The sequence below is a fragment of the Orbicella faveolata genome, unplaced genomic scaffold (genome assembly GCF_042242905.1).
Source record: "Orbicella faveolata isolate gen_17 unplaced genomic scaffold, um_ofav_v1 contig_1, whole genome shotgun sequence".
NCBI classification, from domain to species: Eukaryota; Metazoa; Cnidaria; class Anthozoa; order Scleractinia; family Merulinidae; genus Orbicella; species Orbicella faveolata.
In genome coordinates this window covers 35564504-35579605 of record NW_028301536.1, presented here as the reverse complement: position 1 = coordinate 35579605, position 15102 = coordinate 35564504, and the positions used below count along the sequence as shown (strand labels likewise).

The following is a 15102-nucleotide window of genomic DNA, read 5'->3' as shown; positions in this document are numbered from 1 at the left end:
AAGGACATCTAACACCTAATCATAGAACGTTTCAGGTCATCCAGAATACCGAGCAAAGCAGTTATAGTTGAATATGGCCGTTCCTAAAACCCGTCATATAACTGTCCTAACAAAGAGGCTTATTCAGCAACAGGAGCCATAATCGGGGACGGAGACCGTAAGTCTCGGGATTCGCGCGCACCTATGATATGGGACAATTTTTCTATTTCTAGAACAAATTGCGCCATCCTGACGTCATATATCCGCGCGGATTCACGCACATGTCAGGGGCTCTCGCGTGGATGTTGTCACGTTGCGTGATCAAATGGTGAGAGTTGAGAGATTCTCTTCTCTTTTTCACATTGATGGCAGGGAATAAGGCAGGGAATACGAACCAGGGCGCTTATATGTAGTTTTATGCTCTGAGCTAACGGAAAAGGTGGGTTTTTCAGGGTCATAAACAAGACTTCAATCTCGCGCTGGGAATGAATAATAAGATCTGCTCGCGCTAGTTGTAAGCTTACGCGTATGCTTAAGAATATAGCAAGAAAACTCTCTACTCTGGTATCGAGCTAATTTGTGAGTTTCTCAGACAATGTTTAATCATAACCAAAACCTGTTTTGATGGTTTCTTATTGTCTCTGCTTGTTTGGTGAGTTTGCAAAAGTTTTTGAAAGGAAAGTCTGACGCGTACAATTAGCTCATTTGCATAGTGCATGCAGCTCGTGCACTTTCAAGTCCGAGTCGGTGTTTTCAATTGTCAGCAAATCTTCACAAAGATTTCTTTCGTTATCTTTGCTGAGATGCTGCAACAAATTTCACGAATGCAAAAAAGGCTACTAACATCATGTGTGTTTCTTCAAGGCAGGAACACATCACACCAATACTAAGGAGCTTACATTGGTTGCCAGTTCATTTTAGGATTATTTTCAAAATATTGTTGTTAACTTACAAAGCTCTGAATGGACTGGCCCCTGATGACATTAGAGACCTACTGCGATTTAACATTTCTGGTCGAACACTAAGATCTTCAAAGAACAGGTTGCTTGATGAGCCTAGAGCAAATCTTAAAACGTATGGTGAAAGAGCTTTTTCCGTGGCGGCACCAAGGCTCTGGAACAAACTACCCCTCCAGATCAGACTTTCATCATCAGAGGCAGTATTTAAGGCTAATCTTAAGACTTATCTTTTTAAGCGTGCATTTGATTTGTAGTTTTTTACTTTTTATTTGTAGTCTAATTGTATTATATAACGTATTTAATTCTTAGGATTTTAACTTTTAGGATTTAGGATTTTTGGTTTTTAAAGGATTAGGATTTTAATTTTAGGATTTTAAACTTAGGATTTTAATTTTAAAGTATTGTAAAGCGCCATGGACAATTAATGGAAAATGGCGCTATATAAATGTATATTTATTTATTTATTTATTTATTTATTTACTTATTTATTTATCAGTATCTGGGCATCATCATAAATGAGAATCTGACCTGGTCAGACCATGTAGAACACCTCTGTACCAAAGTGTCGTAAAGATTGGGTTTATTACGAAGAATTGAGTGTTTTCTTCCGAGGAACAGCAGGGAACTTTTTGTTAAGACGACCATAATACCGTTATTAGACTATGCGGATGTTACATGGGGAGACAAAAACAATGTAATCCTGATGAATAAAATCCAAGTAATGCAAAACACAGCTGCGAGGATTGTTCTTGACAAGCCAATGCATTCATTTGCTACAGAGGCACTCGTACAGCTCGGCTGGGAGAACATGAAGAGAAGAAGAAGTTTTCATCGCATGATTTTAATTTTTAAGGCCTTAAATGGTTTAATTGACTGGGATTTTAATTTTTGTAGTTTTAAAGATATTCATGGGTATAATACGAGAAGTAAAGACAACATTTGTAAGCCTCCATCCCGTCGCTCCTGGGGACAAAAGCGTTTTATTTACAATGCCGTTAATGAATGGAACACTTTACCTGATGAAGTTAGGAACAGTATCCGGCAATATTTTTAATTTTAAAGGTCAATTTAGGGGTATTTCTTAATTTTTAATGATCTTTTTTTTTTCTTTTTTTTTTTTTTTACTGTTTTCTATATTTCTATTAGTACAATGGTTAAATGTTATTATTATTTTTAATCTACTATTTCTTTAGCTTTTACAATTTTATTTTTGCAGGGCCCCACTGAAAACCACATGTATGTGAAGTGGGCTCCCTGTTAAAAGATCTTTATTATTATTATTATTATTATTATTATTATTATTATTATAAATTCCACAGGAATTTGTTTACTTGATGGGAAAAAACCTATATTCTAAAGGAAAGAAAAGCGAGTACAAATATGTTTTGTAGAGTAAAGCTAGAGGTTAGTTAGGTTAGTTAGGTTCTAACCTCTATAACTTAAACGTTTTAGTCCTCTTGTTCCCTGACCTAGTGAAACACAGACCGTAGCTTCAGGAAAGAAACACGTTGAATCTCTTATTAGAGATTTCAGCGCGCTGTACCGTTTTAAATTAATACTTGTTCTTTGTATTTTGACTTACCCTCTCATTGGGTTCCTCAACAATTGTCATAAGTTTACCCATAAAAATTTACAGCGCTACCTGAGTGTGTGATAAAAATATTCATTCTGCCAGGTTGAAATTTCCTGCCCCGGAGCTTAGTAAAGTAATTGTAACATGTTACAGTTTTAAATGTGCTATAAGTTTACCTTTAATTTAATGTAGTTATTATTGCATTCGCAGGTCATTGTCAGTTAACAATCTTCAGCACTTAGCTCCGGCAGTTTTCAGAGATAACAAAGAGCTAGTTTGGCTGTAAGGAAGAGTTTTTCCATCTCTCATATATGTAGCAATTAACGATACATGTTGTAAGATACCTGTTATGGATGTTATAAGAACCAAACATGTTCATTTGATGAGCTTTCTGCGCGTGCCGTTTCCGCATTATCTTACCTCTATTTTCTGTTAAAATTCAGCTTTATTCTGGCCTTTATCCCAGCAATAATTTCCGGCTAGTCTTAGTTGCGTCCTATCTCCTATACTAAACGCTAACCTCTGTCCAACCGTTTCGCTAATTCCCTTCTTCACCATTGTGCTAAGCCAACCATTGTTTAGGTCAACTTTCAGCAGCGATTTAGCAACGTTAAAAAAGTTGGGCTAGAAAGAAAAAAGTCTTGACAACCTAAGGTTTGCGTGAGAATATGCTTCATGAAATGCTAAAGGATGTTTTTGCCATTTACTTTATGATAGTTTGAATGATTTCTTTTTAATGTTGACACATTGATAAACGGGTTTGATTTCCTTTGGACACAGAGAGCTGGCTGACAACGAACTTGGGGAGCTGAACGATAGCCTTTTTCGCAGCTTGACCAAGTTGACACGGCTGTGAGTGAAGATCACTGTACCAAAGTACCATAAAAATCTGTCTGAATGCCAAAATATCTAAGTTTTTGTTTCTTCGTAACCTAATTATATTCTCTGAAATCAAGGTAAATAATTTGCCGCTATTTACCGACATGAAGAGAATAATTGTTTTAATATATACACACGAAGTGATCTCAGAGGCACCACCGGAGACATCGTCAAAAGTGTTGCTCAAATTGGCTTGGGCGTCTCGTTACGATGTTGGCGGTGAATCACTAATCCTCAGCAGTCGTTCCTTTATTTCAAGTCCGTTCCATTCCTTGTTGTTCTTGTGTCCCAGAATGCTTAATTAGCGCGCGCTCGTCGTTGTGTTGTGAAGAACCATACCTCCCACAGTGGTAGAGATGGTGGGAGGAGCTACACACGTCATCACAATTGGAATGTCAAGATGCAACAAGACCCCATGCATTATCGCTTCAACACCAGTGTAGCGACATGTGTGTCACTGTCTCACCGATAGAGCTTCATAACAGGATCTCGACACTGTATCGAGCTGGAAACGACGAACACTTTCGACCATGCGCTTTCTTGTTTATTCCACATACCGCAAGGACTTATGGGTGTTACAACTCTAGGGCGTTGTGGGTCACGACACTCACGCGTGGTTGTGCAGCAGTGTCCTATGTACGGTTTGTTTACGGGCAAGGAGTGATGCATTGTTTCTTTGTTGTGGGGAAGACTTGTTAACCACCAAAAAGCTGCTTTTCTAGCAGACGGTCTGACTAAGATGATCCTTTAGGAACATGCCTTTGGTGCTAACCGTGTGGCCGAAATCCAAGATTTTCCCATAACATTGATATCATATTCCTGGCGCTAGGAACCCAGCCGACGATGGGTAGAAAGGAGTCAACACCCAGTATTTTCAAGCTGATTGTCACTGGTGGTCGGGCCCTGAACACACCAAACTCAAATTACTCGTAGAAAACCCTCAAGATGATGTCAACGAATGCGCAATTAAGTTACCAGTGTTATTTTCGTTTCTGACACCACAAATTGAATTCCAGTTACAAAGTTATTCATCCTGGTCCCACTTTCTAAGAGTGATTTTGTGGGTGCTGCGTTTTGTCTAGTAGCTTTAAAACGAGAACCTTGACTACCTCACATCAAACACAATCACCTTCGTTGAACTTCAACAGGCAAGCAGGCGTTACACATCCACCTTGCAACAAGTGATGTTAGACCTTCCACAGGAGAGGCTAATGCCCTACCAACTCCATTTACGTACACGGGTCTGGACTTCTTTGGGCTTCTATATGTGAGGCTGATCAAAGTTCTGCGAAAGTATATGCTTGCAGAGTAATTTGCTTCAGTAGCCAAGCAGTTCATGTTGAAGATGTCAGCTCTGAAGAAACAGACACGTTCATCGAAGCCTTGCATTGTGTCCATTTATTTCCATTCGTGGTTGTCCCTGTGCCATCTGGTAGGACAATAACACGCGCTTCACCGGTGCTAATAAAAAATTTCGCCGCTCAGTCCAAGATGTGAAGGAAGAGCGCATCTAGCGGAAGCTACCTTCATGTGAGACCGTATGGTCTAAATGTGTGTTGCCAAAAAGAGGTTTGCAACCTCCACCTGCAACTTCCACCTGCAAGCTGCCACCTCCATTTTCTCCCCTAACAAAGACTCACTCCTGCAACGGTTTACTACTTCAAGGACAAAACCTCCTCGTGCCGCCATGTGTTTTCGCCGAGGAATATCTGTACTCGCCTAAGCAATAGAGAAAAGTGCTTTTTCTTGCTAACTATTTCTAGTCTCGATGGATTCGTGAATACTTGCAGACAAAATGCGGCAACGCCACAAACATGACATAACTACACATGGGGAATGAGAAGGAATAAGGAATCTAGCAGCGAATTATCTAGGCCTTGTAGTGGATGTTGATTTCTGTTTCGTAAACGGTCGATGCCATAATAACGGTCGATGCCTTCATTGATAAGCAAGCCTTTCAGAATGGACGATGCCATATCTGCTTTATTTTAGGCCTGGACAAGGTAAAAACTGGTTACAATTTGTTGATGGAGTAAAACGCACTCACCAAATGCTTAATTGCTCATATTCACACTGGTTTGCTTGCGGTTAGCTTTTATTTAATGGTTGGGGCAACTCTATAATTAATATTTAAAGAAAGTCATGTTTTAAAATTATATTTTGCTGAGATTTGGCGGATCAACCTGGTAGTGTGGTGGTGTAAAAAGAATGTTAGGAAACAGAGGCTCCGCATTCGATACTGGGTGGTTGCTTACGATTTTTTTTTTCTTTAATTTAGTAGAGAAAAATTCGTTGATAGTTAAAAACATTTCTAAATGTCGCGAAAATGGCATCGACCGTTTACGAAATGGACAACTGAGTAGCGGATGATTAATACCGTGCCAAGGTGTCATTGGCTGTTAGGCCGTGTTGCAAAGTGTCCGTTGATATGATAACGTGTGTTCAGTCGACCTGATTGCCTGATGAAAACTAGCAGAAAGCATTCGAAACCTGGCGGTCTACATCTCAAGTGACTACAGTGTATGTCGTGAGAAAAACGATTATACTTTGACTAATACTATTGCAATGCACTCCGATAATCAACAAAAGTCTCTTATACGACGCAATTTCACTTTACAATTGTTTGTTCGTACTATTCATTCGTTCGTTTGCTCAGTTTTCTTTATTTATAGTTTCTACGAATAGGGCTTGCATACAACGCCTGTTTCAGTTAGTCCAGTTCTTAAAAAAGCGTGAATTTGGTTGCAATAGTAAAATATTTCACACGTTTTACTCTTTCTCTAATAGATGGTTGCATAACAATAATATCAAGGAGTTATCTTCTAATATTTTCAAGGATTTGATCAGCTTAGATGATCTGTGAGTAAATACCTGCAAATCCATTATTTTATTTTCAAACTGAAGCGCCGTTTCCTTACTTGAAACGTCAAAGAAACTTAGATGCATTTAACTTCTCGGGCACTGGTACGTCGTCTGATCTAAAGACGGGTCTCATAACGGTAGACGTCTAAACAAAAAATTTTTTTTCTCAAAATACAGTGATTCTCCCCTGAAAATACTGGAAATAAAGTCGGGGTTAAATGCGTGTCAGTCAAGACTGAGCTGTCCTGATATACACACGTGACAGAGGACGTTAAAGATGATTTCCAGTCTGTACTGCGCAGTCTCAGCACCCTGATGTTTTGTGTCTCACTCGATGGAATGCGAATCGATGTTATTCGGTACAAACCACATACATAAATTATCTTTGAGGCCTTTCAAATGATTTTTCCAACAGCTTCATTAATTTTTACAACTGTGCAATTGTTTCATCAAGTGATATGAGAAAGAACGAAGCATGTAGCTTCGCGTCAATAATGGCAGTTGACATGAAACTTTGAATTTACTTTATATAAGTAGTTGCAAAATGTTACATTTTATGAGGTCTTACATGTTGCAAAACAAAAAAAATGTAAACAAACTCTCGAGAGTGCGCAGTACGGACTGGAAATCATCTTTTAACACGTCTGTATTATTTAACTACTGTCGTTTATGTCTTCAAACTTAAAGCGCGCCTGTCTTAGCTTGTTCATTGTTTATACTTTAACGTCTTTTACAATAAAAATAGAATTAAATAATTCGCACAGGTCTAAAGTAAGACGTTTTGTTCTGATAAAAGAGGAACGTTTTTTTGTATGATTGGTAAAACAGCAACCTTTTGTTTGGTTTGGTAGAATAAAAGCCGAGCAGTTAGCAATAATGTTTAAGGGGCCCATACATTCTCTGTAACGGCGTTCCCATGCATGTCCTTTAATTATACAACTCATTCGTGTAGTTTGAATATTAGAGCTATGGATCGTAAATTCTAAAGGCATTATATTTGTAGCATTGACCTAAAAACAATTTGCTTTCGGACTGAATAATTTGAAGCTGAGTTTGGATCAGATAACAGCCAAGAAATTAATTATGCGCGATATCCCATGCGTTCTCTGTGACAGCTGCTCATATACATATGCGCAGCTAGATACATTTTGTCTATATCAATCACTCGTACAGCTTGAAATCTGAAATTTTTATTTAGGGACCTATCTGGTAACGAACTACAGAGTTTGCCAGAAGGAGCTTTCGATGGACTTACCAAGCTTCTGAAGCTGTAAGTAATTCACAGTTTGAGTTACTTACATAATTTACCCATGAAATCTCCTTTTTGGGCATAGTTTCTATCCAGTTAAAAAATACAAGAAGAGTCAGAAAGGGCCCTAAATTTGAGAAGTATTAACCTATTACCAATAAATTATTAAGATTCTAATACTTCCAAAGGCAGATCCTTTCTTCTTCCCGGTTCATCTGCCAAGCGAACAAGCATGGCATTATTTGCAATCCTTCAGAATTTCAACAAGGCAGTCATACCGTAAGGAAACGTCAAGAAATATGTCTGGCCTTCGGGGTCAACAACAGATATCATGATGTCGTATCAGATTTGATATTATGATGTCAGCGTGATATCATGAGATTATATGTCGACATCATGATACCAGGATTGGGCGCTTTCTCACGCAGAACAACTGTTTATCTTGAGACTTTTACATACTCTACTTTTTTATAGGCTATTGGAAAAAAACCAGATTGAGAAGATGTCTGAAAAAGTGTTTGCAAACATGACTGAGCTTTCAACACTGTAAGGCCAAGTTTTAGCGTAAATTAAAGTCGTCGTAAGAATACTTTCCCATAATATACAAAATAGTGTGAATGCCAATTGTATACCCTGTAATAACATAACGTTATACTTTACGATATTACGACATAGCTAGGAGAGCCGCGCAATCAGATTCAGTATAGCTTATACTGCACCATTCGGCCTCATCAACTATCACCTCATACAAATCGAGAGCGAATAGTCTAATTGTTTTAGAATAATTTAAACTGAATTTTACTTCAAATTACGCTTTCAATTACTTCTCGACCTGTTATTAAACTTTGCGCCTCAGAAAGATCACTCGGACTGAATTTTCATTTGAAATTGCAGCTCTGTGCAAGCGCATCATTTTTTTTTTTCAATAATTTCAAGCTTTTTAAGAAACCGCAAATGTCAATTTTTTTATAGTCTTCTCAGGAATTTTATGCCATTTGCATCAAACCGTTCCTCCAAAACTTTGGAAAAACGAAAAAACGTCGCCATTTCGTAGACTACCTCCAGTCACTGCCCAGTGATTACAAATTGCAGATCGCAGCATTTGCATTTGTGTACTAGTACAGTTCTACTAAAATCCAAAAGTGCACGCTGATAGCGTCAACAAACCACGTCGCGAGAAAAATTATTTTCTCGCTCAGGGTTTGATGTCCATTTCCACTAGCTAGAGTTGTTCTGGGCTACAACAACAACAAAAACAACAAGAAGTTTTATTTGAACTGTAAACTATAAAAGCAAAGCAAGTTAAAATTATACAATATAAATTAAAACTACATTCATCAGCTGGTCACCCAATATAGCCATGAAGCTAAACTAGTGGGGTGACCACCATTTATTACATCAAAATGAAGAAACTAGTCAGAAAGAGGTTACTGCTTCGAATAACTCTTGCTCTTCTTTTATGCTCTACAAAGCTTTCTACATGTATCACACATCGATAGTGTACGATAAAGCAGGAACCAATTGCTAATTTATGCCTTTTTAATGTCACAGGCACCTGAACAACAACAAGTTAAAGATTTTACATCATGACCAGTTTCGCGGCCTGCACAAATTGACTGAGCTGTAAGTACTGCCTTTGAATTGAATTGTACTTGAACCGACTATTTTATACAAAATGCTATTGGCATCGCTTAATGCGGGCATTGCCAATTTTCCTCGGTGGCAAGCTGTTGCGAGCAATTCATCCCATAACTCGAATCAAAGAGTTCTAAAAGCTAGTTGCATAGTCACGTCTTTGGTTGTGGCCGACGAGTGAGAAATTTTTGCAACCAGTAACATGAAAGTGTGTAAGATCGCTATCTGTTAATTAAAACAAATGTTTTGTTTCTGAAGTGGCTGTTGTACTTAATTGGGCATCGGCAGGAGCCTGTCACTAGGAGCGTGCAACTCCCATACTAAGCCTATGTCAAGGCATTTTTGCGGACCGGTCTATTTTCAGGCTTCTTTTCCCGCAAAATAGATCAGTTGCGGCCTACATGAGTGTGCATCGGTAAGGAAAAAATAGCGGCTTCAGGTGGACATGACGGCGAGATTTTCCGGGGAAATGATGACGTCAGTGCTTGTGATTTTTCACAGAGGTTTCTGCGGATGTCTGCATTTGCGGTAAATTCAAACTAAAAATAGATCGGTCTGTAAAAACGCTTTGACAGCAATATAGGGTAGTTGCACGTTCCTAGTCATGGGCTCCTGACATTGGGAAATTTGAGGACATAAACAGATTAGGAGCCATTTAACCTAAGCTTAATACAGCATGTGCATTGGTGACTCAAACTTAAAGTTGAGAAGTGAAGAACAAGTTCTAAGTCGTAATTGAGAGCTTCAATTAAGGGAACAGTTCACAACAACCGATTGGAAAGCCCTACAACGATTACTCTGGATGACAAGAAGAAAACGGAACATGATAATACGTGCGAGGAAAATTTACCGTAACAGCGCAACTGCCTTTGGCATTTAGTTTTATCGGACTAGTTCCAAAACCATTTGGAATCCCGCTAACTGATTGGTCACAAATTGGAGCTTTGCATTTCTGGGGTCCAACCGATGAACTGCTCCTGACCGTGCCACCAACTCTTTCATGGCCTAATGTCTTAGCCATTGATTGTCCAACCTGTGTTGCTAGTTCAACGGAGGTTTCATCTAGGAAAGAGTTGGGAACTTGAAAAATTCAGCTTGACGGCAAGGAAAACAGCTCGCCCGTCTAGAGCCACGACGCATCGTGCCTGTTTATGCAGTATATCATTTATGATAACCGTAAAATCCCACAATAATACTGTACTTAACCTCAGTTAGACTTTTAACATTTATCCTTTTGTTCATGTTCAAGATTTCTGTCGGAAAACAAACTGCAGGATTTGCCACAAGGAGTTTTTAAAGACCTTAAAAACCTTAAGACCATGTAAGTACATTTTTCGCTCAAAACGTCTACAAGAAGCGGGCTGCAAATATTTTGGAAAACGTGTAGGATCCTTCTATGTTTAACCTTAATTGAGTGTTTCTGTTAGTTTTTTTTTTTTTTTTTTTCATTCATATCAAGTAGAACTACATTACAAGTAGAACTTGATAGTATATATGTAAGGCTATCATTATATCAAAAAATGTTCCCACCAAATACGTGAAAAACTTTTTAAACGTTTCTAAGTCAGCGTTTCCTACATTACTTTTTTCTATTTTTATACTCATTCTTATATTTCGAATCCATAATAATAACTGGAATCCAAAACGTTTCTGAAAGCCATTGCGAGGAACTTGAACTGCGGAAAAATCCGTCCCTCAAAAACACTCGTTTCCAAATCAAGCATAATGTAGGACGTTATTCGTATTAGTTACCACTAAACAGTTTTCACGTTTTCGCGTTATTCGGAAGGTTTGGAGAGAAAATCAATTTGAAATAGTATTGGATGATTTAAGTCCTAAGACGGCAAAAAGCAGGTCGTTACCGGACCTTAAAACCAAGAAATTTAAAAAAAAAATGAGCGCTGGTACACAACTGCAAGTTTCAATTGAATTCAGTCAGCGCGATTTTGGCAAAGCGTAAAATTTCATACAACGTAAAGAAATGACTGAAATAAATGGAAATCGTCACAGTATCTAGAGGAAATTTTATTAGAATTTGACTAATACAATGGCCACTTCCCTCTTTGAGAGGTGAATCATGGTAGCTGTATTTATCCAAACAAATAACCAGTCGAAGATGATGAATATCACAACCTTGGTTCCCTGCAGGCGCATCTCGTGAAGGAATTATAGTAATGCCCTTCGATTTCAATAGGTGATAGTTGATTCGGCTGAAAATCTGATTGCTAATCTCAATCTGCTGTCAACTTTGTCACTGTCTTTATTTGATTCCTACAGCCGTTTGAACAACAATGGCGTACTCCGTGTTACCACTGACAACTTTGATGACCTCCCGGATTTGCGATTTCTGTAAGTAGAAATAAAAATCTAACGGTTCATTGTTACTCAATGTACATTGTGTTATATCGTAACAATGCATATATTATAATACATCATCGCTATTTATCTTATTTACTTTCCCAAACTTTTATATTTGTACTTCAGTCGAAGGTAGAAATGCGACGTCTGAATATGGTGGGGCAATATGGGTTCAATTTCCCTTGTTCTGTCAGCATCTGGTTTAATTACTAGTCACGTGCTCAGTGGAACACAAATAAGTTAATGTTACTCGTATGAGAACTGAGCCCGATAGTTTCAGTTCTTCGACCTGCATGGTACTTTTTCCGCATCTTTTAAAAACGCAGATTTTAAATCTCAAAGCTGATAAAACTGAAATGACGATAACAAGCATGTCTTTGAAGTAACTCAGTTGTTACACCTTGGAGATGGGTCCTTTCTGATATTTGGCTTGGTTGACTTCGCTATCTATTTAGTTACCACAGTAATAAACAATTGATTCATGCTTTAGCTATTATATCCATTTAGAAGTTTACAGGTTACGACGACCACTCGCTCGAGAAAAAAAATCTCTGGCGAAATTTTGCTCAGACACGCTATCAACATGTGTCATTGGATTAAGAAGTACGCTTACGTATACTGAGTTCTAGCGCGGCTTTTCTTCCTATGCTCTTATTATCAACGGTTAGGAATTGAAATCTCGCCTGTTACTCCTGTAGAAACTGATTGCAATAGTCTTTGATGATCTTTGATGCAATGGAGGTTTTATTCCTTAAAAGAAATCATAGAGTTCGAATTTAATTAGGCAACGTCGTGTTGTTATTCTAATGTGCTGTAACACGGGGTCTAATACTTGTGATGATATGTGACTCTATATTTGCAGATTCATGCATGATAATATGATGAACGAACTTCCCAATGGCTTCTTCAGAAATATGAAGTACCTGATAAGGGTGTAAGTAGGGCGTAGATGTTTCGAATCAATAGGTATAAACCTTATTTTCCACTTTTTCTGACCTCCCTTACTCTTAAGTATTAATTTAGGCAAAGGTATTGACAGGAGGAAACTTCTTTTGCTGTCCATCAATAACTGGCCAGGTTATGAGTATCAATAAACCCTTTCTATATTCTGCTGAATGGCTTGGTTATTGACCTTACTTAACGCTTTTAGCTGTTTCTGATGTGGAGCAGAGGGTCTCTGTGCTAATTTATCTGTTTGCTGAAAAGGCGACTATTAACTCCCTTTCTGTTTTAATAATTCTAAGTCATCTTTTAACATGTCAATAGTTTGTTAACGTTACCCGACGGTTCCACGTAAGTTACAATTATACCTTGACAGGATTTTTGATCAAACGGGGTGTTTTCAAGGTAGTTTTTGGTATGGACGAGCCCTCATGGTTTACATAAAGAGAAAGGTCCGTCAAGAATGTTTCAGCTTTTTTGCATCGGTTTATTGTGTTTATTGTCGTACACTGGCACTTAATGTCTCTATTTTATGTGCTCTGTAGGACGCTGGACACCAACATGATGTGTTGTCACTTGAAGAAAGAAGATGCCGATTGCATTTCTACCATCGTCGAAAACTTCGCTAGTTGCGAAAAAATGTTAAGGAACCCAGCCCCACGCAATAGCATCTGGGCCATTGGAGTCCTTTCGCTGCTCGGTGCTGTGTGTGTGCTTGTCTTGCGCCATTTTGTTAAAGAGAGAAATGTGGTCCAAGCCATCATGTTGATGCACTTGGCAATGGCGGATGGCTTGATGGGTGTGTACTTAATCACCATAGCAGTCATAGACAGCCTGTGGTCAGGAGATTATTATTTGCACGACTTCCAGTGGCGATTCGGTTTACCATGTCAGATCACAGGAGCAATATCAGTGTTATCCAGCGAGGTTTCTGCAATGTTGCTCACTCTGATATCTGCTGATAGGCTGAAAAATATCGTATTCCCTTACCGCGGAAGAAGCTTGACCCGCCGAAAGGCACACATTTTGTGTGTGGTTGTATGGGTTATTGGCTTTATCATAGCATTCCTTCCCATAAGTGGTATCCACTATTTCAATGATCCTCTTGGCCGACCTGCATACTACAGCAGGTCAGTCGTGTGCCTTCCTCTTCAGCTTTCTGCTAGATTTCCACCTGGATGGGAATATTCAGTCGTCATTTTTGTTGGATTAAATTTCCTTCTCATCATCTTTATGATTGCTGCATATGTAGCAATCTTCCTAAAAAGCTGCCTCTCTAATCGGCGCCTCGCACACCAAGGAACCAGCAGAGAGATCAAGACTAGGGCCAAATCATCCACTGCCAAAAGGGAAACAGCTCTTGCAAAGAGGTTTGCCTTTATCATTTTCACGGACTGCGCCTGTTGGTTGCCGATCATAGTGATTGGTATCAAGTTCTTGGTGGAGAAGGATTTCTACCCCTCAGACGACCTCCCTGTTTGGATGGCCGTCTTCGTCCTGCCAATCAATTCAGCCCTGAATCCGATCATATACACATTATCAACCCCTAAGGTGCGAAATAACACTTAGGTCACTAAGGTGACTTAACACTTATAGCTGATTAGATAATCCTGGATACTTTACTGCTGAACATGATTTTCAATCACAGCCCTAGCTTCTATGTGTTCATATCTTACCACATAAAGTCGTAACATCACTGCATTCATTAAAAAGCAATAGAGCTACTTTGATGATGAAGAATATTACTACAACTATTAACGAGCCATAGCTTTGGACCATCGAGGAATTAACTTTAAGTGACTACAGTTTGAGCTTAGAAGCTACAGACTCATACATGCCCCGCTATATTTAAACTGTTTGTAATGGATCTGTGATATTCCCAAATACGGTACTGATTGTACGGTTTTTAAATTTTTTAACACAACTTTAGATAAACATTTCTTAAACATCCCCACAGGTGCAAGACTTCATCATACCCAAGCTGCGAAAGGTGATAAATTTTCTGCGCGCCAGGTTTACATGGGGAAAGAATCAACACAACCAACAAGGTAGATAGAGTCTTGCATTTTGTAATTTTAAATCCACAGTTTTACAATCTACAGTCGAACCTCCCGTAAGCAACCACCCAAAATGTCAGGCTTAGGTGGTCGCTTTCAGGAGGTGGTCGCTTACGAGAGATTAGACCCTATTGGGTCAAAAATTTTGCTCATTAGCAAATGGTACTTTTAAGACATTTTATGTCGTCTATTTTAAGACTGCTAGTGTGCAGCGTGTACATGTGCATTTCGTCTTCGAAGTTTTAAAAGCTTTATTCATTTGAAATGTCACAAAACAAAACAAAACAAAGCAAAAAATCCTGCACATACCATTAAGAAATTTCTGTCTCTTGTACCACCCAGGAAAGCAATAATGTTACAACAGGCTTATTATCCAATTTTCGTGCTATTATCTGTCAAGTGGTCGCTTACGGGAGAGTAAATAGAAAAGACAATTTCAAACCTTTAGCTCTAAAAGTGGTCACGGTCGCTTACGAGAGGTGGTCGCTTAAGGCTGGTTTTCACTAGCGACGGAGTCGTAGTCGGAGTCATAATCAGAACCGTAGAGTGATACGATCTAGTGAAAATCAAACCGACGGAGTCGGAAGCAGAACACCCATTCCGCTTATG

The 15102-nt window shown here is 38.8% G+C and overlaps 1 protein-coding gene across 1 annotated transcript; it reads left to right on the top strand.

Annotated features, from left to right (window-relative positions):
* Window positions 1–12372: 12372 nt before the first annotated feature.
* LOC149118889 (G protein-coupled receptor GRL101-like) lies at window positions 12373–14492 on the top strand. The gene is made up of 3 exons (XM_089292987.1): window positions 12373–12428; window positions 12982–13987; window positions 14394–14492. The coding sequence occupies exons 1-3, from the start codon at window positions 12373–12375 to the stop codon at window positions 14490–14492; spliced, it is 1161 nt and encodes a 386-aa protein (XP_089149113.1).
* Window positions 14493–15102: the final 610 nt, after the last annotated feature.

Excerpts from the sequence above, each read along its gene's own strand:
- LOC149118889 (XM_089292987.1), top strand. The coding sequence starts at position 12,373 with ATGATGAACGAACTTCCCAATGGCTTCTTCAGAAATATGAAGTACCTG. Across the intron at positions 12,429-12,981 it reads ATGAAGTACCTGATAAGGGT|GACGCTGGACACCAACATGA; the intron begins GTAAGTAGGGCG and ends TGTGCTCTGTAG. Across the intron at positions 13,988-14,393 it reads ACACATTATCAACCCCTAAG|GTGCAAGACTTCATCATACC; the intron begins GTGCGAAATAAC and ends ACATCCCCACAG.